The sequence below is a fragment of the Arachis hypogaea genome, chromosome 11 (assembly GCF_003086295.3).
Source record: "Arachis hypogaea cultivar Tifrunner chromosome 11, arahy.Tifrunner.gnm2.J5K5, whole genome shotgun sequence".
NCBI classification, from domain to species: Eukaryota; Viridiplantae; Streptophyta; class Magnoliopsida; order Fabales; family Fabaceae; genus Arachis; species Arachis hypogaea.
The window spans coordinates 12,701,653-12,727,604 of record NC_092046.1 but is presented as its reverse complement, the minus strand read 5'-3'; the positions used below and the strand labels follow the sequence as shown (position 1 = coordinate 12,727,604).

The window sequence follows — 25,952 nt, the reverse complement described above, 5'->3', positions numbered from 1 at the left end:
TCTTATATCCTACATCACTGGATACTGTTACCATACTGAGAACCTCCAGTTCTCATACCATATCTTTGTTGTGTTTTTCAGATGCAGGTCGCAACCCACCTCGGTGAGTTGCTTTGGATGGTGATAGGAGCGGAGGATCTTGGTTTCTTTTGGAGTCTTTTTGGTTTATTTTGTTTATATGTCTCTCACTTTTGTATTTTGTTTAGCCTAGAGGCTTGTATTATGAGAGAAAAACTTGTATAAGCTGTTTTTAAATTGTTAAGTTTCTATATGGTCTATATATGGCTAGCCGGCTTAAACTCCGCGAGTCGAGGCTAGTTTCTTATGATATTATACTATGATACTATTACCTTGTTTATATCTCTTCTGTTTCTTATACCTTAAGATAGTGCATTTTGCGCTTTTCAAATCCTAGTCTTTGAACTATATCTTTCATCGGGTTTCTAGATTATATTATTTCTTCTATATATATTGTACGTATGAGCTTAGAACTGTCGTAACCTCTGATTAACCTTTGCTTTACGACGCGAGGTAAGACTTAGGCTAATTAGGGTGTTATAGGTAGGGTTTGGACTCTACCCTAACCCTACCTGCAGATTGAAAACTTTTTTAAAATTCTACCCTACCTTACTCGCGGGTTGAGAAATTTTCAACCCTAACCCTACCCGCACCTAAAGTTCTAAACCGTACCCTACCCGCAGAAAAATAAGAGAAAATTCAAGTATATATAAAATTCAACCATTTCAAATTTCATACATATTAATAAAATAGAAAATAAAAAACTAAATTCAAATTAAAAATAAAATATACTAAAATCTTAAAGAAATCTAACATAAAATTATAAATGATATGATCATCAACTAGTTTAGCAGTTATCTCAAGTTTTTATAAGAAAAAGATTGTGGGTTCAATACTCACTTTCTTCACTATATACATTTTTACATATATATTATATAATATATCAGAGGTGCGGGTATGGTAGGCAACCTTACCCGAACGGGTTGGTCTGGGTTGGATACCCATAGATAGGATATAGATTGTTAACCCTACCCAAATCCCCCTTCCCCTTCTTCCCTCGCTCACTCAAAAAACCCAAATATATCCCCTGATCCCCTCACTCCCTCTCCTCTTCGAAGTTCCAACAGCCACCATCCCATCACCCACTAGCCACCATCCGAAACCCATCACTCACACTCATCACCAAACCCTTATCCTCGCTGTGTTGGAAAAATCTTCTCGGCCATCATTTCGACGTTCCTTCTCTGCTGGCCGTCGCACGAAGGGTTGCATCGAGCTCCTGGCATCGCCGTTGCGAAGGATTGATGGGTCCGCCGGTCGTTGTCTATCCGAGCTCACTTCCTTGTTCGAGCTCTCTCTCTGGCTCTCTCTATTTGAGCTCACTTTCCTTCTCCGACGCTATCACTTTCGATTCCGTCGTCGCCTTCACTTCCTTTTCCCCTTGCTTCCGGTACTTCAATTTATTTTTGCTTGTTTTGATTTTTTTTTTAAAATAATACTGATTATGTGATTCTGAATTATTGGGTTTACTATTTTAAGTTGTTGAGTTAGTATAATATTGATTCTTTGATTATAAGTTGCTAGGATTAATATTCTAAATTGCTGCTGCTTGTCTGAGTTAATTTTGTTAATGGTTAATTTTGTTAGTTTGTGATTTTTTGATTTAAAAGATGCAATCACAAAATGATTTTTTGAATTTAATTCGTTTCATACAATAAAAATATATGTTGTTAATGTTGGTTTTTTTAATAAAACATTATGTGTTTGTTATTTTTATGTGTTTTAATTTTGTTTAGTGATAAATTTTGATGTTTGAAGTTGTTATGAATAATTTATTACGCGAAATTGTAAAAATTTAAATTTTATTAGTTTAAAATTATTAAATTAAAATATTTAAAATTATATATTAAATTTTTTATATTTTTTAATATTTAATTAAATCAGTTAGATCTCGGTTGAACCATTAAACTAGTGAACCAGTTATTTTATTGGTTTATTGATTGGTCCGGTCTCGCAACCTTATGGAAAGAATAACAAACAAAACGGTGCGTTTCTATGTCCCAAGTGTGGTGAACGCAAAACCCTAAACCCTGCGAAGCCACGAGCCGTTGGTGGTGAGAGAGTGCGTATTCATTTCATAGAAGAAGAAGAAGAAGAAGAAGAAGAAGAAGAAGGAATGGGAATATTCGAACCTTTTAGGGCCATTGGATGCATAACAAGCGGTGTCCCTGTTTCAGTTCAGAGACTTGGCACCGAAACTTTCGTCACTGTCAGCGTTGGAAAGGCCTTTCAGATTTTCAACGTAATTTCGTTTTCTTATATTCTTTTGTTTCATTGAATTGTTTGAATATCAATCTAATTTTCTTTTAATTTCTAATTTTCTCTCTGCAGTGTGCGAAGCTCAATTTGGTTCTAGTTGGTAATAACTACCACCACTGCACTGCACTTTTTTTTTGGGGGGGGGGGGGGTTAATTCTTTTAGCTCGTTAGTTTTCGTTTTGTTTGAACTTTCTTATTTAATTGAAATGAAAATTGACATTTTGCATGAAGGTCCTCATCTGCCAAAGAAGATTACTGCACTTGCATCCTTCAAAGAATTCACTTTTGTTGCATATGGGCGCGACATTGCAGTATTCAAGCGTGCGCATCAGGTAAATGCTATTCTGAGTGTTTTTCTTTGCTCCTTTGAGGAAAGTTGAGGAAATTTTGAAAATTCTTGTATGTTTGTGCATGTTGTTTTATAATTAGTTTAATTGAATTATTATTACCATTCTAAGGTTGCAACTTGGAGCAAGCATAGTGAAAAAGTCAAGTTGCTACTGTTGTTTGGAGACCATGTTATCAGTGTTGATATTCGTGGCAACATGTTCTTGTGGGCATTTAAGGGAGTTATGGATCAGAACCCTTCCCCATTTGGGCACATTTTACTTGATCAGAGTTTTAGCCCTAGCTGTATGATGCATCCTGATACTTACCTAAATAAGGTAATCATGTCTTTCTACTTATTCCGAAGATTAAATTGTAGGCTTTAATTTTCAGTTGAGAATGAATAGGGCAGTAGGCTTTACTGGGGCTGCAATTGTAGTCAAGGGCTAATTAAGGAGTTAAGGGAAAGTGACGTTTAGAGTTAAGACTTCCTTTATGATTGAGAAATATGTAATAGGTTCTCGTTGGGAGCGAGCAAGGTCCTATGCAGCTTTGGAACGTTAGCACAAAGAAAAAGATATTTGAGTTTAAGGGATGGGATTCACCGATCACCTGTTGTGTTTCCTCCCCTGCTCTAGATGTCGTTGCAGTTGGGTGTGCAGATGGAAGCATTCATGTTCATAACATTCGTTATGATGAAGAATTGGTTACATTTACACATTCTACACGAGGTTCTGTCACTGCCTTATCTTTCTGCACTGGTAAGTGTGCGATATTTTGCATAATAAATCAAATATGGAGCTGCCTCTATTCTTCAGGCTTTTAGTGCCTTTTGGTGTTTTGTATTGATTTTATTGGTGGATTATTTTATCTGGCTTAGATGGGCAACCCCTTCTAGCTTCTGGAGGTTCATCAGGTGTCATAAGCGTATGGAATCTGGAAAAGAAAAGGCTACAGTCAGTTGTAAGAGAGGCTCATGATAGCGTGATCACATCACTACATTTCTTTGCAAATGAGCCAGTGCTTATGAGTTCTTCAGCAGATAATTCTATTAAGGTGACATTTATTCTTTTTGGAAGATACATACATGTTTGCATCATGCATATATAAATTTTCGTTGAAATATCTTCCTTTATTTATTTATTTATTTTTTGCTTGCTCAGATGTGGATTTTCGATACGACCGATGGCGACCCTCGTCTTTTGCGCTTTCGAAGCGGCCATAGTGCTCCTCCCCTTTGCATAAAGTAATGATTATTTTCCAGGTGTTAGTTTATTTGGGAAATTTTTTTTATCAACTTTGTTGTGAATGTTCTCTATCATTGTTAATATTAAATATTCTGAAGCAATTTTTTGAAATATGTTGCTTCTTTATTTGTTCTCTAGTCCTTGAACGGATGTTAATCTTTTTGCACTTGGGTTAGAAAGTAATGATGGAACTTCTAGTTTTTCTTCTGATGGAAGACATCTATATATCCTTTGTCATTGTCATGTGTGTGGAACAAGATTGTTTGACCTCTACATGATGTGCAGCCAATGGATTCTTATGTGTAGTCTGCTTGCTTCCTCCTTTTCTACGTTTTAGCCATGTTAATTCTTCTTCCGTACTATCATACGATGTAATGATTTTAATTTTTGCACTTCTAATTTGGCATGTCTCATGACCTACGGCACACCTGCAAATTACATATGGCAGGTTTTATGCAAATGGAAGACATATTCTCTCTGCTGGTCAGGATCGTGCATTTCGGCTTTTCTCTGTAGTTCAGGTTGGTGCCACTATTATCTACAATCAATAGTCCAACAAAAGCTAGTCGTTCATTAATGCCTAATAAAATAACATCCCCTCAAAGTAAAAAGATAAAAAAGAAAGAAAGAAAAGGAATTTTGCATTTTCTCCCTTCAAGCTTTTGTTGGCATGTATATTTTCTTTTCCTCTCTATATTTGGCATTTTCTGTGTATTAATTTCATCAGTTGGTTTCCCCATATATAACATGTTTATGGTGTTTGCAATGTGTTTCTTTGATAGGATCAACAAAGTAGAGAGCTTTCTCAGCACAATATTTCTAGACGAGCCAAGAAACTTAAAGTAAAGGTATGGCTAGTGTTTCATGCTTTCCTTATTGTTGCTTAGCAGAGCTTGTGAAAGCGTTGCTTTTGCTTTAATATTCCTGTGTAAATTTTTAATGTTTTGTTTAGAGACTTAGTATAATAATTACAAAGATATATAAATGTGTGTTTTACTAGTGAAAACATCTTATGACCTCCTCGGATACCTCAATTTGGATTTTGGTATTCTTAATCTGGCTTATTTTTTATTTTTATGTTGTGATTATGCTTTCTAGTTCTGAAAGCATTCAGTTCAATAGTCATGATTAGGTTGGAAACTATATGATATTAATTGTGAGTCATAGGTCTTTTTGCTTCCTGTTTTGAATAGATTTTTCCTTCCCTCATTTTGTGTATGTGTTTATACAGGAAGAAGAAATAAAGTTGAAGCCCGTGATTGCATTTGATTGTGGTGGGTTATTTCTCTGCTACTATTCATTCCGTTCCAATTTTGCTGAAGAAATGAAATTGAAACTGATGTATATTAATGCAGAATCTGAATTACAGTGGGGAATCCAGCCTTAAAGGCATGTGTATAAGTATATAAATTGAAAGTAAATAAAAGATAGCCTAGTCATATAGATCTACGACCACCAAGCTCCTTAAAATCAAAATCTCTATGGTTGATTTTGCTGGTTTACACTTGATGTATTATATTATAATCTGCTGCTATCTGTTTCAAATCCTCTTATTTCTTGTACAAACTTCAGCTGAAATTCGAGAACGTGATTGGTGCAACGTGGTTACTTGTCATATGGATACTGCTCAGACATATGTGTGGAGACTTCAAAATTTTGTTCTTGGTGAACATATATTGAATCCCTGCCCAGAAAATCCGACACCTGTAAAGGTTAGGATCTCACTTTATTCATTATCTCTAGGATTTTCTATATAGTGCATTAAGGGCACTTAGTGAGAAATTGGACAAAGAAAGCAATCAATGAAAAGTAAAATGTCTGCTTAATTGACAACTTGCGCATTATTTTTCATTTTTTCTTTGAATACTTTCCACTTTTGATTATTTAAAAAGTGTCTTTAGACCACCTCTTTTTTTTTTTTTTTTTTTTGGGGGGGGGGGGGGGGGGGGGGTACTGTATAAGTAAAGCTTTTGACAAACAATGATTCTGATTGACTACTATCATATGTCAACAGGCTTGCGCCATCAGTGCATGTGGCAATTTTGCCATCCTAGGGACAGCAGGTGGTTGGATTGAAAGGTTTAACCTACAATCTGGACTACCTCGGGGTGCTTACATTGACATGTCAGAATCAATAAGGTGTGCTCATGACAGTGAAGTGGTTGGAGTCGCATGTGACTCAACTAACACTCTCATGATAAGTGCAGGATATCAAGGAGATATAAAGGTTCATATTTCTTATCTGGAGGCAGTCTGTAATTGGCACTCGTTGAAGTTAACAAACAACACAAATCACTTAGTTTAATATTGTGACATTAGACTGGAAATCCTCATTTATAATGTCTCTGCAGGTTTGGGATTTCAAAGAACGTGAACTTAAATCCAGATGGGAGATCGGTTTTTCTGTTGTTAAGATTGTTTATCATCGTTATAATGGTAAATTGAGTTCTTACTACATTCCATATCCCCCTCGTATGTTTGTGTATTTCTAATTCCTTCGTCATTTTTTTTTTAATTTATATTTTCTATTTTTAAAGAGAAAAAAATTTATGAAGACACTGGAAGAAATTTCTGCCTTATAATTCATACTGTTGGGTCATTATGTGATTTGAAGTGTTTTAATAATTTTTGTAGGTCTCCTGGCTACGGTAGCAAATGATTTAGCAATCAGATTGTTTGATGTTGTGGCTCTTAGATTAGTTCGTAAGTTTGATGGTCACACTGATCGCATAACAGACTTGTGCTTCAGTGAGGATGGGAAGTGGCTTTTGTCATCTAGTATGGATGGAAGTCTTAGAATTTGGGATGTGATCTTAGCAAGACAGATAGATGCAATTCATGTTAATGTGCCTATTACAGCATTATCTCTTTCCCCAAACATGGATATATTAGCAACTGCTCATGTTGATCAAAATGGGGTATACCTGTGGTGAGTTTCTTAATTCATTCCTCATGGGTAATAACCACTTTGTGGAAAACTTGTTACATTTCCCATAATGTTTCACACACATAATGTTGATAATTTCCGAGATTAATAACTCTGAATGGGAAAAGTTGATGTTAGGGCTTTAGTGACATTAATTTCTGAAATAAAATTCCTGAATGGGAAGAGTTGATGTGGTTATTTAAATGATAATGATATTGAATGGAAAAAGCGTTCTACTTAATTAGAAACCATCTTTTATGGTGACACCTTTTATCAGGGTAAACCAAACAATGTTCTCTAGTACTTCAACTGTTGATTCATATGCAAGTGGGAAAGAGGTGGTGAGTGTCAAGTTGCCATCTATATCTTCCATAGAACATTCTCAAGTTGAGGAGTTGGATGAGGTGGTGGATGCTTCTCAACCTAAAGATGCCCCACATGTTCCAACTCAAGTTAATCAAATACCTGATTTGGTCACACTCTCACTGCTGCCAAAGAGCCAGTGGCAAAGCTTGATTAATTTAGACATTATAAAGGTATGCACTTACTTCTCAGCAACATCGCTTCTCATGCTATGAACATTTTTGTGAAACCTATTTTCCTTCATTTTCATTTGTATTTTGCTCAACTGACTGATATTTCTCCTGATTGTTATATAACAAACTCTTAATTCCAGATACGCAATAAACCTATTGAGCCTCCAAAGAAGCCCGAAAAAGCTCCATTTTTCTTGCCTTCAGTTCCATCCCTATCTGGAGAAATATTGTTTGAGCCTGGCAAGTTATCAGTTGAAGAGAGGGACGGAGCTGGTGATGGTAAACAAATGAAAAAGACAAGATTAGATTCGACGTCATCCCGTTTTCTGCATCTTCTTCAATCCTCAAACGTGGCAGATAACTGTAAGAACCCAACTATTTTGTTCTTATATAAATATCATATGTTTATTTCACCGGCAATTAATTCAATAGTGTTCATTCTCTTGAAAGTGCCTTGTAAGTGCATCATAACTTTCTTGATTTTCCATGTTGCAGATGGCGCATTCACTGATTACATCAAAGGATTATCTCCATCAACTCTGGATATGGAACTTCGAATGCTTCAGATAATTGACGACAACGATGATGAACAAGGTGAGAAGAGACCGGAGTTAGTATCGATTGAACAGCTTATGGATTATTTTATCCATGAGCTCTCCTGCAGAAATAATTTCGAGTTCCTACAAGCTGTCATCAGGTTATTTTTGAAGGTCAGAGACACTACCTTTTTCATTGTTGGGTGGTTTTGACTGTTCATAGGCACATGTTCAATAAATGAGAAATATTTGTTTTTTTGATCGATTGTTTACAATTTCTGTACCGCGCTTCCTGTTGCCAGATACATGGTGAGACAATTCGGCAGCATTCACACTTACAAGAAAAGGCTCGGAAGCTTCTTGATATTCAGTGCAATGTGTGGCAGAGGGTAGATAAGATGTTTCAGAGTGTAAGATGTGTGGTTGGCTTTCTTAGTAATTCCCATATTTAGTTATGACAAAGCCCTCAATTTCGAAACTTCAATTAACGGCCATGGAAACAAGATGAAAGCGAATCATTGAACTGAGTAGCGGGTAAGTTAAAAAGTATTTGTTCTACACTACATTTCTTGGAGTGAAGAAATCAGGGCAGCAAATTGGTCAAATCTGGTGGAGGTGGTTTATAACAAGGAATTATTGTTTTACTAGGCTCCACACATGAGCACTGAGAAAATTTTGAAACAAGATTTTGTATCAGTAAATTTTTGCAACTTATTGATTCCATGAGTGATTTATTCAATAGAAATTTTATAGCTTTAATGCTCAACTTTTTCTTCCCCCATACCATATTTCTTTACAGCCAAAGGGTAATATAGTTAATGGGATGTAAAGAGCACACGGAAGCAGGAATTATTAATTAAAACTCTCTACTTGTTTATTTACATGATTATTATAGTGTCCATATGGGAAATATGTTTCTATATCCTGCGCAGTTGATGGTACAATTCTTGAACACTCCTCGTATTTCCTGCAATTTAACTAGGTACAATTAGGCACTCTAACCCCATCAAGGGTCTAATTCGTGCAAATTCATGGTGTAAACAATTTTAACACACTAACCTTTTTTTCCCCTCCAAATTCCCACCTCATTTTATTTTAATGAGCAGATGAAAGTAGGTGTACACTAGTGGATGACAAATTGATTCTTATTCTTGTCTTTCTCCCACACATATCGGTAATGTTACGGACTACGGTGAATAATGAAGTTGGGTGAAGAGAGGAGATTGTTTTTTACCTCAGAAAAAAATATTAAAATAAAAACATTATGTGCAATGTGCATTCCCCTAAAAAATTTAGTTACAGTCTTCACTTTTCATTTGATTTATTCTTGATCGAAGAAATTATCTAAGTATATGGTTGGTACTTGTTACCTGTTGAGGGAACTCCCGTTTTCCATTTGTGAATTAATCAAATGCTTAGCCACACGATGCAGTGGGGATAGATCTCTCTGAGCCTAAACCATATATTTCATTCATTTTAGCATTAGTTTTCCAAATAGATAAAATAGGTTCTACACATTGAACTCAATTTGTATTTGCCATAGTATACCTGTTCAGATTCAATAAGTGCCAACATAGCCCAAGCAGTGTTCACTAGATGGGACTTGTTTCCTTCCAGATTTGTGTATACCTGTGCACATTTTTGTTCTATTTATTTGGTGACAAGAAAAAAAAAGCTATGCTTAGAGTAGTGCAACTATTCTAAAATAATGCAACCCCCTCCGGTTGAAAATAATTGTCGTTTTCACCTTTTGGGTTTACTGAAAAATTAATGTATCTAGACAAAGGATAGCTATCGGTTCTTCATTGAGTTATATGAACTTTTTTTATTCCCCTCATATATTGAACTGACTTGAGCAATTCTCATACTACATTCAATGGTGGAAGGAGATAATCAACTTGATATACAAGGAAAAATGAGTACACAAGGGGGAACAAATATAGTTTCTTATTAAAGCACTAAGTCATTAGGTGTAAGGTTGATAACACCTTTTGTTGGCATGAGAGATAGCTCTCTCCCCAGCCACCAGAAGTTAGCTGTTTGGAAAGCAAAAAATCACATGCTCTTCTAATGCTGTGGCTATCTTGGTAGGTCTTGCCTGCATCTATCAGTCCCTTAATTCCAAACCATGTGCCATAGGTAAAGCAAATTCCCCATGATCCATACCTGCTAAATTACAAATATTAATACCTTTTGACTTTAAGATAATCATTTACTCAAAAAGTTCACTTTTAAGACCAGAAATGATTTTCTTATGTGTGTATATTATTCTTCATTCGTTGTTATAAAAAAAATATACAAAATAAATTATCAAGGTTCTGCCTAATTTCCCTTATCCTTTAGGTTTTCTTATTTCTGCTACCTCTTTTAGGGTGGGTTTAGTATAGTTTTTTAGTGAAGTTTTTTTTTTTTTTTTTTGAAAGTAAAAGAGTTCAACACACTAGGTGGAGCATATAGCATGAATCAAAAACTAAAAGACAGACAACTCCCAAAAACCTAACCCAAAGAACCGACGTCCCCACGTCATCTCCGGCATAGCCATCAACAACCCTAGGGATGCACACCTCTCCACTCTTCACTACTCAGGACGGTCATTGTGATGATATCGTCTACGCCTTTTATCTTCATTCTGAAAAATCCTCCTATTTCGCTTCATCCAAATGTGCCAAATGATCGCGCAGAAGCATCTCGGACGCTGCTTTCGATCTTCCTTTCTTCGCGGCTCATCTGTCCAACTCAGGAAATGGTCCTTCAGTAACTCCGGGAAAATCCAGGCCCGGCCAAGCACAGATATCCATGCACTCCACACCAGGACAAACCAAGCAAACAACTCCACTCTTGGTGGAACCAAGCATTTCCAGATGGTCTTCGTGAAGCTGTAGCTGGTTACATCCTCTGATAGCATTCCTTCTTGTAGCACCTCACAGGTCTCAAAACCTCATGTAGCTGACTCAGGAGTTCTAACTCCCACTGAAAGAGTTCACGCCTCCATTGGAAGTTCCACATCCACTCTATCCCATCCCAAAACCCACAATCCCCAATAGCCAAACTACATTGGTTTGAAACAGAGAAGAACCTGGGAAATCGATCTTTCAAAGAACCACAATGCAACCAAACATCCTCCCAAAACCGAGTCATTCGGCCGTCACCGATCTCTATGGCCAAACTTGTAATCATCCTATCCCTCAGATGCTGCTCCTTGAATTCTATATGGCAAATATCCTTCCATGGGCCTCCTCTAATAGGCAGCACTTGAGTGGATAGTAACTCATTCGGCCTCAAATTATTACATGAGTAGACCACCTTCTTCCACAATGGGCAATCTTCCTTCACAAAACGCCACCACCACTTGAACAACAGTGAGGCGTTCCGAATCATAGCATCTCCAACTCCCAGCCCACCGAATTTCTTAGGGGCCTGCACAAACTCCCATTTCACCAATGCCATGCCCTGCCTCCCGTCCTCCTTACTCCACAAAAATATTCTCTGCAAGGAAATCAACTTCTCAGCAACTGCCTTTGGCATCTTGTATAAGCTCAGATAATACACTGACAAACTATTCATGACAGATTTTATAAGCACCAGCTTTCCCGCTTTGTTTAGCACCTTAGCTTTCCAGAGGTTTAGTTTCTCCTCCACCTTATCAATGATAGGCTTCCGGGTCTTAATCAACCTCGGATTAGCTCCTAAAGGGACTCTAAGGTATTTTACAGGGAGGGTATCTTCCTTGCAACCCCACAACCTACACATACGCTGTACCCACTGCTCTTCACAATTGAGTGGAATCAAACTGGACTTGTCGAAGTTGATACTGAGCCCTGACATTAACTCAAACCAACGCAGCAGCCGCTTGTAATTCTGCATAGTCTCATCATCTGGTGGACAAAACAGAATGGTGTCATCAGCAAACTGAAGGTGTGATAGCTCCACCCTGTCTCGACCAACCACCAAAGGAGAAATGCGGCCATTCCTAACTGCCTCACCAACCATTCTATGCAGAACATCCACAACCAGCACAAACAAGAACGGAAAGAGCGGGTCACCTTGTCTCAAGCCCCTTTCCATTTTAAACGATTTAGATGACGATCCATTAATTCCATAAAGTAGTGAAGTACTTATGTTTCTTTTTGTATTTGATAAATAAATAAAATCTAAAAAAAATGTTTAAATAACATTGAGTAAAGTGACAAATAAATTCCTGAGTATTTACACTTCGGATAGATTAGTTCTTAAAGAAAAAAAAAGTACTAATAAAGTCTTTCATAACAGCAGAGACGTGTACACACTATTTTTAAATTAGCCTTTATGATTAGGGTAGAAGGTCTTGATTTAAACCAATTTGTTCAACTTTGTTATCCTAAAAGACTTTATTAGTATTTTTTTTAGAGACTAATCTATCTAAAATATAAATATTCAAGGATTTATTTGTCACTTTACTCAATGACATCTTTCAATTAGTTTGCATTAGTTGTTACGAACAAAATGAAGTGAGTTTTGTTGGCTAATAAGAAAATTTAAAAAAAAAAATTGCAAACCATGAACCATCCGATAACTGTATGCTGTCAATATAATTTGCTGCTTTGGTAATGCAAGTTTCTATTTCCATCTTCCTGTGTTTTGGATATTCTTGTCTGAATAAAGCAAGAGCTTGAATTGCTGCTGATGTGCAATCCACGTATCCATAAAAATGATGACATTTAAAAGGAAGAACTCACTCATCATAAATCTAAAGAACAAGTAATCATGTAATTAATGTAATACATAGTTACATAATGATAGTCAATCATGATGTCTGCAAAATGTTTCAACTGGATTCAATTCCTGTGACAGAAGCAACCAAAGGAGTTTAAAAAAAGATGTTTCCTAATCCTTTTTCAAGAGAGTAGAAGTTACCTCTAGCTATTTATATGATCTTGTGAGCTCATAGGATGCGAACCCGCCATTAATATTCTGTAATAAAATTGAAGAGTAAATTGATTGAGTCATGATCATGGCGCCATGATATTCAAAATGCAGTCACATGAAACACAATAGTTCCGGTAAGGGAATGGGTATGCACTACGTCACATGTAAAATATGTTATGTGAAGAGTACATCCATAACGTTCTGGTACGTAGTTGAATTGTAAATTATTAGAGTAGATTAGTGCGTGAGATGTTATTTGATTGGTGAATTTATACAACTGTAGTCAAACAATTCTAAATTTGAATACATTTCTTTTATATATAGAGCAAATATTCTTTTCGTTCTTTCTTATTTATGGTTATCATTTTTTTTGTACAAATAAATACTGATTAAATAATGTATCAGAAAGTGATAAATTTAAAAATTTGTAGTCAATAAAATTACCAATATTCAAGGACATAGATTATTTATTCATTTATTTTAAAAATTTAATGCTTATTCTGTTTTCTTCTCCAGATTACTAAGTCACTAATATTAACACTACTAGCATATAATTTCTTGGATTTATCTTTTTTTTTTTGTTTGTCATTTTGGACCATGGTTTCTTTTTTTCTCTTCAGTTTTTGGAACTAAGGTTACATTTGATAAGGAGACAGAAACTGAGAGACTGAGACGGAAAGACAGAAATTGAATGACTTGAGAGACAGATAGAATTAAATCTCTGTATTGTATTTGGTGTAAAATGTAATATTTAATTTAAACTTAATATGAAGATTAGAAAGTAGATTTGGAATTTGAAAAGTTAAACGAAGATATTTTTCAAAAAAATGTTATTAAAATTTCAGTCTACGTCTCCAAAATTTTAATTTCTTCTGTACCTCTAAAAAGTAGAGACACAGAAAATTAAAATTTTAGAGATAAAAACTGAAATTTTAATTTCAAATCTCTCACCAATAAACATAATACTAAATCTCAGTCTTTCGATCTCAGTTTCAGTCCGTCTAACCAAACGCTGCCTAAGAATTTTCAAGGCATATATGCATTATAATTAGTGTGGTACCTGCATGGATAAAATGAGATTAGCAGCATCAAACAATCTCTATGTTTCTATTGCTTCTCCTACAGTCTCATATGGCAACTTTGATAACATAATGGAATGTAGACAGGTCAAACATCATAATTAGTGCCCATGTAACTTGCTTGATTTAAAAATCTTTTCAAATTTATTAACTTAGCTTACAATTTGTTTAAATGTTCAACTGTTATCTAATTTATTTTGATTGGTATATCAATAAAACATCATTTTTTTATTCTATATTATTACACATTTTTTTTCATTTGTAAAAGTATATACTAAAGTTTCATTAAATTAAATTTAACATATATGATTAGGAGGTGACAAAACGGAATAAATCTGTCTAGTGTTAGTGTTATAATAATTTAGTGTTAGTGCTATAATAATTTAGAATATTTGCTAGCTTTTGTTTAGTGTTAGTGCTATAATAATTTAATTACGCCTTGTTACTAAATTAATTAAAAGAGATTAACTTAGGATTTGTAAATAATGTGATTAGTTATTTTAATTGTATGGGAATATAAATTAAAATGGTTAGTTTAATTTATTAATTAACCATATTTGCATGTAATAAAATAGCTAGCAATTTAATTTTAACTTTTCGAGAATGTTAATATTAATGATAAAATTAAGATACTAATAAAAATAAATGATTATATTTTTATAGTTATGTTAATGTTATTTGGTAGATATTAAAACTAATTATTGTCATAATGTTAATAATCAAACTAGTTTAGTATATTTATGTGTAACAAAATTAGTTATAATGATAATTTAGTTAAAATTAATTTAGTAAATACTTTTATTAACTATACTAGTTACTTTTAGTATAGAGCTTAAATTAGATTTTTTTAATGTTTATGCTAGTTATAAGTGTTTTAATTTATATATAATTAATTAACTGAGATAACTTGAGCTATTATTAGTCCATGTTTTGTAGGGTACACAAACTTTAAGGTGTGTCCACATGAATCTATTGGATACATACAATTCAATAATTGAGCCTCTTTTGCATGCTTCTAAATTTTATCACGTATCTCAAGTTGAAATAATTTAAGGTTAGTTGGCTTTGGTAACAACTCGATGACACCTAGATACTTATACCTTTCATCTTTCGACTGGTGAGTGTGCCATTATTTTGAAAGATATGGCTCTTTTAGTATTCCGATAAATGGTCTTTTCGTAGTAAGAACAACCATGACTAGTCACGAGGCTATAAAAGCTGAATACTTACGTCAATTTGAAGTTGCACTTAGGACCAGTGATTGTAGATGACCTAGATTAGAAATGTGAAAGCCAGATTACATTTGAATGATCGAGTTGCCATCAATAGATATGTAAAGTGCCATATATTGTTGTTATTTGGGTCAATTTTGTTTACCGATAAGTCTGGGTCAGCGGTTAATTGAAAATTTATGCCACTGCTTCGCGACATTTTTCGGATTTACGAAATCAGCTGAGTTCGGCATCCTAGCACACTTGTATAAAGTATTGTGTAGGGCATCTTGCTTTGACTGTAAGGAGATTGACGATCCTCCAATATTATTACATATTTGGACTTGAATTCATGTCATTTTTTACCCCGATTCCTGGTGCCGGCGATATTTTTCACTCGTTAACCGGTAACATTACCTATTAATAACTTTACCTTAAAATTTGTTGAATCTCTTTGAAGAATCAATGTTATTATCTATAGATGTATTTATTTATTTATTGAATTTTCCCAATTCTTTAGAATAACGATGGTGGCTTTGCAACATATGAACTCACACGATCATATGGATGGCTGGAGGTAACTTTCTTTTATGAATAATTAGAAATTAGTCTACTTGAATTACACCATGTGAATAATAAAGTATGAAAATCTGCTACAATGTAATCCATTCTCCCTCTGCCATCTTCTCCCAAAACTCATTTCTCAATTCGTCAAGCACATGTATTTGAAGTTATGCCACAAAAGCTACAACTTTAAAATTATTGTTTGTGAACAAAATTTTTTGGCCTTTCCTCTAGATTTTGGAATTACAGCTGACGAGTTGATCCTGAAAATTTAAGAAGTTGATTTTGGATTGAGATTAGATACACACTTAGATGAATGCTTTCTCTTTTGGCAATATAGTTATTGATTATTGGTAAGCTGTCAAATGCTTGTTCAGTATAGGTTTTTGCATTCCTCTTCCTATCCCTTAACCCATCATTTGAATCTTTTAATATTTCTATTTGCATTGTGCTATAGTTATGTGGAATGTACATTAGCCTCTCTGCGAACATTGACATCATTTCAGAAATTATATCCCATGCATCGCCCAGAAGAAAAAAGTCACTGCATATATTGAAAGCGTTCAAGCTTCGGATGGTTCATAGTTTGCTACTCCTTTTTTAGAAACCACTATTTTCAAGTTTTTTCTATTGATTTGATAGTTGATTTATGCATGTTGTGGTTTCGCTCTCTTGCTTTTAGCATGAATGGAACTTTGTTAGTTTAGTAGACCTCTAAACCACTCAAATCTGCTTAACAGGTATGGTTCATGGGGAGTTTGCTTCACCTATGCCACATGGTTTGGGATAAATGGGTTGATTGCTGCTGGAAAGAATTTCTGCTGTCTAAGCAGCTTTCAAATGGTGGCTGGGGAGAGAGTTTTGTCTTGTCAAAACAAGGTTAATTTTACTGTTTCTAAATGTCATAGGAGAGTCTTTTTCGAGTAGTGCATGATAAAGAAGTTGCCGAGATTATAACTTTCTGGGAAGTTGGTAGGAAGGAAAGGAGAGTATAAGACGATGAATCTTATGAAACTGATACAATTTTGATATAACGTATTGCATTTTGTTTTTAAGTAACATTCAGTTAGAATACTCTATTACTTTCAGGAATCTAAAGGCTGAGAGTTATAGTTATATTTCTTCCAATCTCTGTTTTTTAGGTGTATTCAAATCTTGAAAACACATCGTGGGCCTTGCTGGCTCTCATTGCTGCTGGACAGGTATATACAGCAAAATATTTGCTACTTTTGTGCTGCTGTCATGGTTTTGAACTGATTAATTTATTATTTCACCAAATCCATTCTTCATTGAGGTAGGCTTACTTGGACAGTTTTTAAAAAAACTTATATAAAACCCATGGCAATGCTTTGTAAATTTATGTTATCTTGCATTTGTCTTATCATATAATTTTATATTTCCCATGGAATGTAAATGTATGAACAGGCCAAAAGAGATCCAAAACCATTGCACCATGCAGCCGCATAGCTGATAAATTCCCAGATGGACAAGAGGTATTGACTTCAAAACCCCATATCTTGCATTCTGTATATCATTTAAATTGTTAAAATATCAAAAGAAATCAACTAAATCAATGTTTCTTTTCTCTCCTGTTAAGAAATCACTGGGATGTTCAACAGAAATTGCATGATCACTTATGCTGCGTACAGAAACATATTCCCTATCGACATTGGACGAATATCGATGTAATGTGTTGCAGGTTCATTAATCTTTCTCCATCTGGATGCCGCTTTTTATTTTTAATATTTTGATTCAAATGGTGTTTTTTAGGAACGTGGATAATTGATATATTTTTTTTTTGGGTGTGGATATCACAAATGTTTTAAAATTTTTTATTTTTCAAAATACAAATTTGAGTATCAAATTTATGATTTATAATTTTTTTTACAAAACTAACCCACCGATTTGTTTATTCTTTAAAAAAATTTTCAGTCTATACAAATCTGAGGCTCAGATTTCTCTATTACCCCAAATCGAATCCTAAATTTTGTTTCCAAAACAAAACTGAGCCTCCAATTTATGAATTCCAATTAAAAAAAAATTTATCTCCATATCTATAAAAAAACACACAATTTTTCCATAATTGAGCATAACACATTCTGTTTTCCATAACTAAAAAAACTAGAATGAGACCCGCGATGTACCGGCGGTAAACTAATGATAGTATATAATAAATATTAAAAATGACTATATTTTGTACAATTAAATTAAATATGTGTAAACTAAAGTTAAATTTAAAATGTGTTTTGTTTAAAATAATTTGTAGTATAAAAGATTTGAATGTTGGAGTTGTACAAAGTGACATTTTTATTTGGTGGTTTGATTTTTGTATTTGTTTTGGTCGATGAATTTAGTCTCCTTATGAGACGCTAGTTGTCATTTTTCTGTGGTAGATTCTTGTGAAGGCATGTTATTTATGAATTATTGAGTTGTATACACTTTTAATTATGTTGTTTGTTCCATCTTTGCATGTATGTTCTTCTTCTGAAGATGAATATGTGTATTGAATTTGTATGGTTTTCTTCCTTCTTAATCTCTTGATGTGCATGCAGTTTTCCAATGGTATCTATAATAAAAAGAATAAAAATGTGTAGAATTTTTTTATTAAATAAGTTATTCTTAATAAGAATAATTGAAATAGTATAAAGTGAAATTATCTGTTAATATTTTTTTGACCCGCTCTGTCAGATAATGTCTCAAGTATTGCAACAACGTTAAATTTATTATGATTAATAGATTATTATGACATTTGTGACATTGATGTTTATTACATTTAATGAGTTATTTATAAAATTTAAATTAATTATTGGAGTTATAAATTTATTGTAATGTTTATAACGGTAAAATATAATAAATATAGGGATATTGATTCTTGTAGGTTACAAATTTGGTTAGATACTATTAATTTCTAATTTGCATATATTTTTATTACTTGTATATTTTTTGTATATTTTATTTTTTGCTGATTTGAAAATAATAGTTGATTTGGTAAAACTTGAATGGTTAATTCTAAAATTTTGCTAAGTAAGCGATGTTGTTAACATGGCATTAGTAGGAAGAAAAAAATGTCTTAAAAATAATATGAATAAACCTATGTATCTACTTTTATATATTAAGAATAGATTAACCTCCAGATGCTATCTGAATTATTTCAGTCTTAGATCTTACTTGTTTCTATGATTCCCTTCTTGAATACTTCATGACTAAATTACTTTGGTAGTAAGCTAAACAAAGAGCTGACTTGTGGAGTATTGCAATGTTAAATAAATAGAGTTAACTAAATATAGGATAAGAACATTTTGCCAGAGTTCAGATGTTAGAACAATAATGATACAACGGGAAATTTGACTAAATCATTGGTTGAATGTGAATTTTTCCACCGGTTAGCTTGAAGATGCAATTGCAAACTATGCTTCAGCTCATTTTTAACATGTTTGGTAGAGCTACGTTTTGACATTTTATCTATTTTCTGGACACATTTATCTCTTCTGACTACTTGTGTGATAACATATTAAAAGTTGCTTAATTACAATATACATGAACAATTTTGAAAATCGAAGATGAGCGGTGGAGTGAGCGGGGAAGAGACTTTGAGGGTGAAACACGGTGAGGCAGCCGATAATGTCGGCGGAAGAGATAAGGGGGAGAGCGGGGGAGGGATTGCATCAGGGAAAAAGGAGGATCATATTTCGGGAGGAGTTTCTAAGCCTTTGAAGGTTTCTTTCAGGGACAAAGTTGTGGGTTCCAAGATTGCTAAAGCTTTTTCACTTGTTGAAACTTTATCAGGAGATAACATTGCGGTAGTTTCTGGGAAGCAAGGAGATCTCTTGCCACCGAGTGTCACGTTTACCCAAGAAGCTAAGAATTGCTTGGCAGAACCTTATAAGGATGCTATAGTGATTAAGGTGCTAGGTAAATATTATAACTACACTGCATTGTCTCATAAACTCCGAACGGTATGGAGGATTAAGGGAGGTTTTGATTTATTGGACGTGGGATTTGACTACTTTCTTGTGAAGTTTGATGTGGCTGAGGAGCGAGAAAAGGTTCTCTTAGGAGGTCCATGAATGATCGAGGGAAATTATGTGGCTGTGAAGCCTTGGGATCAAGAATTTAGATCAAGTGAAAACTGTTTTGGAGCAACTTTAGTGTGGATTAGAATTTTTGGATTACCAATTTGGTGCTACCAAGAAGATGCAATGCTCCGTGTTGCGGCTGCAGTTGGCATTCCCGTTAAGGTTGATTTGGCAACAAAATTAGCTGAAAGAGAACGATATGCTCGAGCCTGTGTTCAGATAGATTTAGGATTGCCAATGACTAAGAAGATTCTTGTTGAAGGTATTGAATATGAGGTTGAATATGAAAGTCTTCACCTTATTTGTGACTCCTGTCTCAAGTTTGGTCATGATATGAAGGTGTGCAAGACTGACATCAATGCAGGAGAAGGAACTAATGCCAAGGTGATCAGCGATGTAGCAAAGCAGCCAGAAAGCTCAAATTCAAAAAATCCAATACATGTGGAAAAGGCACGTTTTCATTTTGGCAAGAATCTTGGAGATGAGACTGTAAATGTTACTGTCCCAGATTTGGTGGAGAGTGATTTGCAAGCTGTTCATGTAGACCATGCACAACATGAGGATTTGGAAGGTTGGACTCAAGTGATTAGGAAAGGAAAGTATAAAATGGGTCAAAAGCCTTCTCCTAGCACCCATCAGGTCCAACCAAAAGCAAAGATGACTCCTAACAAGGCTACCAATACTTGGACAAGGCCTAATCACCAACGTACAACACATGCTACTGGATCCAAAGTAAAATTAAGCAGGGGCATCAATATTAGAAAACCAGTTAGTGTGGCTTCTTCGGAGACCCGGCACAATGTTCATCATCAGCAGCAAGGTGAGACAACAAATGACACTGTGCGAAAGCGTCTTCGCCCAAACTCTTTGCAGAATTTACCAGTAGATAAGGATGGAGCATCGACGGCGGGTATGGTGCAAGTTTCGACGGAGAAAATTGGGCTGCAACTTGAGAGTCCATTAAAGGTAGGATCGTCGAAGACAGGGACATCATGTTAAGTCTTAGGTTTGTTATTGGAGCTCCCTTTTTGCTGATTTTATGGATAGTTTCAATATCATAGCCTGGAATGTGAGGGGTGCGTCTAACAAGATGGCCCGTGTGCATTGCAAAAATTTGGTGAGAATATATAAACCATCTTTCTTCTTTCTCTTTGAGACTCATACCATGTTTAATAATTTGAAGAATTTTTGGGATAAGTTGGGTTTTCATTGTGTTGGTATTGAGGAAGCAGTAGGACACAGGGGTGGCATTTGGTTTTTATCTTCTATTGCTAATGCTTCTTGTGTGGTTATTGATCAAATTGACCAATGTATCACAGTGAAAGTGAGTGTGTGTAACTTAGTTTGGCTTTGTAGTGCAGTATATGGGAGTCCTCAATTCGAAAAAAGATGTATGTTTTGGGATCATTTGCGTTCTATTAATTCAGGCCATAATAGACCATGGATGGCCGTTGGTGATTTTAATGAGATTGTGGCACCAGATGAGAGTACAGGTGCTTATTTTTCTTCTCACAGAGCTAGTCTATTAGCTACTACTCTAGATGACTGTGAGCTCTTTGATCTTAAAGTGACTGGTAGGAGATATATTTGGTATAGAGCAGTTCAGGCTGGCAGGGACTTGGCTAAAAGGTTGGATAGAGCTCTAGTTAATGAGGCGTGGATGACAATGTTTCCTGAGGGTTATTCTGAAATTCTTAGCAGGCTTCATTTTGATCATTGTCCTATTTTAGTTCGTTGTCATGGTAGCCCTAGAGTGAAAGGTTCTCGTCCTTTTAGGTTCCAAGCTGCGTGGGCAACACATCCTTCTTATAAACATGTTATTAGTAAGGCTTGGAATCAAGAGTTTGGAGGCATTACTGAAAGGCTTAAGATGGTTCAACAGGCTTCTTTGGACTTCAACTCAAAGATTTTTGGAAATATTTTTGTGCAAAAAAAAAAGCTGGAATATCAGATTGATCAGATTCAATGGCGTTTGGAGGTTACCGATGTGTTATCTTTGAGAATTAAAGAAGCTGAACTGAGAGAAGATTACAATAGGCTTTTATTGCAAGAGGAACTTTTTTGGTACCAGAAATCTAGAGAGCAGTGGGTCAAGTATGGGGATAGAAACACTAAATTCTTTCATCTTCAGACTTTGGTGCGTAGAAACCATAATAGAGTACATGGATTATATGTTAGAGATGGGTCTTGGTCTACTGATCCAGATATTCTCCAGGAAGAAGCCCTCTCTTTTTACAAGAATCTCTTTGGTACAACGGAAGAGGTTGAGGTTGATTGTTTAGGGGATGTTCCGATGCCCACTCTAAGCACAGAAGCTTGTGCTAGGTTAATTGACCCTGTCTCTTTTGCGGAAGTTAAGTCAGCAGTATTCAGTATGAGCCCTTTTAAGGCTCCTGGTCCAGATGGCTTTCAAGCTTATTTTTTTAGAGAATATTGGGAGATAGTAGGCACTGAGATTTGGAATATTGTCCGGAGCGCTTTTTTGGGAGAGTTCTTAAATCCTAGCATCATGAAAACTCTGATTGTGCTTATTCCTAAAATTGATAACCCTACCTTTATGAAGGAGTTCAGGCCTATTAGCTTGTGTAATGTTGTTTATAAAATTATCACCAAAATATTGACTAACCGACTTCGGTCTTTTCTTCCAGATATTGTTAGTCCTTTACAAGGAGGTTTTATTCCGGGTCGTGGTGCTCCTGATAATATTATTGTGGCCCAAGAAATTCTGAATTTCATGAAGCATACAAAATCCAAGAAAGGTACTCTTACTTTTAAAATTGATCTTGAAAAAGCTTATGATAGGGTGGATTGGAGGTTTTTGGAGAGTACTCTCATTGCTTTTGGTTTTCCTATCATCACTGTTAATTTGATTATGACTTGTGTCCGTGCATCATCTCTTTCTATTATGTGGAATGGGAATAGATTGGATAGTTTTGCTCCTAGAAGGGGGCTTAGACAGGGCGATCCAATGTCTCCTTACTTATTTGTGCTTTGTATGGAAAGGCTTGCTTGCTATATATCTCATAAGGTGGTCGAGGGTGTGTGGAAACCAGTTTCTGTCACTAGGGGTGGCCCAAAATTTTCTCATTTGATGTTTGCAAATGATCTCTTACTCTTCTGTCAGGCTACAAAGAGTCAGGTCCAAATGGTCATGCATTCTCTTAACATTTTTTGCAAGGCATCTGGCATGAAAGTAAATCTTGAAAAGTCTAAAGCTTTTTGTTCTAAAAATGTGACTGCTCGTAGAAGAGATATTTTTACTAGTGTTTCTTCAATACGTTTTGCTTTGGACTTAGGAAGATATCTTGGAGTTAATCTTAATCATTCCCGTACCAGTAGGGCTTCTTTTCATTCGGTGATTGAAAAGGTGAGGGGAAGATTAGCTAATTGGAAAGGAAGGCTTCTAAATAAAGTATGGAGACTTTGCCTGATCAATTCTGTTGCAGCATCCATTCCTGTCTATCATATGCAGGTATCTTTTTTTTCAAATTGGGTTTGCGATAAATTATCTTCTATGATGAGACAGTTCCTTTGGAAGGGTCAAGTTGATGGTAGAGGTCTTTCTCTTGTTAATTGGAGGACCGTGATCACTCCAAAAAAATTTGGTGGCCTGGGTGTTAGAGATCCTGCGTGTGTTAATATATCTTTACTTAGTAAATTGGTGTGTCAACTTTTTCATTGTCAGGACAAGCCTTGGGTTGCTCTATTGAGGGCGAAGTATCTGAGGAATGAGGGAGTTTTAGATGGCCCTGTCCCTTGTAATGCTTCTCATGTTTGGAAGAGTATCTCAAAGGCTTTTAGTGCTCTTAAGGATGTCTTCTCTTGGTGCGTTGGGTCACTTGATCAATCTTTTTGGTTTGACAATTGGAGTATTGAGGGCCCAATTGCTCAAGATGTCCCTTTTGTACATATATCTGACTCTGATTTAAATATTAGAGACGTTTGAAAAGATGGTCAATGAAATCTCCATGATATTTTCTCTATCATTCCAGAAGATGTCAAACAGCGTTTGAATGCTTATAATCCGGATTTGAATGCTGGAGAGAGTTCGGGTTGGTCATGGGGTGTGGCATCTTCTAGACTCTACTTAGCTAGGAGTGGGTACAGTTGGCTAGCCAAAAGAAATTTTGACTGGAATGAGCATGATAATTGGTTGTGGGTATGGCGACTGCATATTCCTGAGAAGTACAAGTTCTTGATTTGGCTCAGTCTTCATAATGCTATTCCTACGGCAGAGTTTTGTTTGGGTCGTGGTTTAGCTTTATCTAGCACCTGTCATCGGTGTCAGAATGGTTCTGAATCCATTCTTCATTGTCTTTGGGAGTGCCCTAGTGCCAAGGAGGTCTGGAACCTTTTAGGCCTGTATTCAGATAACTCGAATTTACATGATTGGCTCTACAGAGGTGTAAGGAGTGGAGATATTTTTCTTTTCTTTTCGACCATCTGGTGGATTTGGAGAAGCAGGAATCATGACTTATTTAATATAGATTATTCATGGAGTGCTAGTAAAGTGGTGAGTTTGATTCGTAGTTCAGTAAGGGAGTTTCACACTATTTTTGCTATGCATCAATCTCTGTCTCCCCCTTCACTTTGTTTGCATTGGGTTCCACCTCCAGTTCATTCTGTTAAATTGAATTGTGATGCTAGTTGGTTTGCTCCTTCTGGCTATGCTGGTTTTGGTTGTATCATTCGCAATCCTGATGTATATTGGTTGAAAGGTTGCACTGGAAAAGTCGAAGTGTGCAGTGTTCTTTTTGCTGAATTGTATGCAATTTGGAGAGGTTTACTTCTTGCTTGGGAGAGTGAATTTCGTGAGGTTATTTGTGAAACAGACTGTTTAGAAGCTCTTTTCTTGGTAAACCAAAGAATGCTTGGTAAGGATATTCCGGAATGGGATTTGGCAAAGCATATACAGGAGGTTATGAATTGGAATTGGAGTGTCTCTATTCTTTTAATTCAGAGGACTGCAAATAGTGTTGCAGATTGTATGGCTAAAGCAGCTGCTTCTGTCGCGGACATTCACTCGAATTGGAGCCAACCATGGAGTGAGCTTCAACATCTAATAGATTTAGATATGATTCTAGCCAATTAATTTAGTTTTGTCTCTTTTTTTTTTCTTTCTTTTCTATTTAGTCACAAAAAAAAATTACAATATACATGAGTCACAATCAAGTCACATGAATCATGTCTTGCACATGCAGTAATTCATTGGCCAACAATAAATTTTTAAATAAAGTTCAGATTCGCAACGAATTAGTCATTGACCTGTTAGATTGAAAGATATTGTAGGCAACCAAAAAAAATTTACAAAGATATATTGAAAATGTTATGATACTAATAACACATGATTAATATTTAGTTATTTTACAACTGTTTTCCTTTAAAAATTTTACACCAATGTGTACATTTAGTTTGAGTCCACTTGTAACAAATGTTTTTAATGTTGTAATGATACGGTATTGAAATTTAACTTTTTTATTGGAATGTATAATTTTCACTAAAAAGTAATTTTTTTTAATCGGACTTTAAAAAGTTGTTCCCATATATTTTGAAATTTCATTTTTGGGTCAATAGACTCAACATATACTTTTTTTTTATGTTTAATTATTTTATTAGTCTTTATAATTTTATTAAAATTTTAATTAGGTCTTTATATTTTTTTTAATTGGGTCTCTACACTGCTTTAATTTTGTAATTAAGTCTTTTCTAGTGTAAAAAATGTTAAAATTAACTGAATATTTTTTACAAATTGAAGGTATTTATAATTAAAAATTTAATTAAATCTTTGACGGTATATATTTTGATAAAAATATTATATTAATTTTAACATTTTTAACATGAAAACGACATAATTATAAAATTAAAAGTAGTGTAAAGATTCAATTAAAAAAATATATAAGAACCTAATTAAAAATTTGGTCATACCATATAAACCACAGAATAATTAAACATTTTTTTAACGATGCATATTTTCGTCCTAGTATCTAAAAAGAGAGAATATATTTTTTTTTTCGGTCTTTTTTTTTTTTGTCGATGGATTAGGTGATGCTGCCATTGATCCAAGGCATCAGCTGCTTTTCTCGGTCTTAACAACAGATTGATCTTCATCACCTTATTTCACTCCCAAGCCCAACAAAGCCCAAATCCAAACTGGGCCCGACACACGCTCCCTAAATTCAAATTCTATAGCTTACGGCGCGAAAATTTA

At 35.0% G+C, this 25,952-nt stretch overlaps 2 protein-coding genes across 2 annotated transcripts; both read left to right on the top strand.

Annotated features, from left to right (window-relative positions):
* The first annotated feature begins 2,070 nt into the window (after positions 1-2,070).
* Positions 2,071-8,792, top strand: LOC112720302 (uncharacterized). Its single transcript, XM_025771196.3, has 18 exons — positions 2,071-2,320; positions 2,410-2,437; positions 2,569-2,669; positions 2,796-3,002; positions 3,182-3,425; positions 3,545-3,720; positions 3,828-3,910; positions 4,360-4,432; positions 4,694-4,759; positions 5,143-5,185; positions 5,484-5,623; positions 5,926-6,138; positions 6,263-6,347; positions 6,546-6,840; positions 7,115-7,373; positions 7,514-7,736; positions 7,869-8,083; positions 8,212-8,792. The coding sequence occupies exons 1-18, from the start codon at positions 2,195-2,197 to the stop codon at positions 8,359-8,361; spliced, it is 2,727 nt and encodes a 908-aa protein (XP_025626981.1). The 5' UTR covers positions 2,071-2,194; the 3' UTR covers positions 8,362-8,792.
* Positions 8,793-19,735: 10,943 nt separating this feature from the next.
* On the top strand, positions 19,736-25,845 carry LOC112720995 (uncharacterized). Its single transcript, XM_025772087.1, has 6 exons — positions 19,736-20,710; positions 20,943-21,054; positions 21,172-22,334; positions 23,430-23,569; positions 23,954-24,147; positions 25,787-25,845. The coding sequence occupies exons 1-6, from the start codon at positions 19,736-19,738 to the stop codon at positions 25,843-25,845; spliced, it is 2,643 nt and encodes an 880-aa protein (XP_025627872.1).
* Positions 25,846-25,952: the final 107 nt, after the last annotated feature.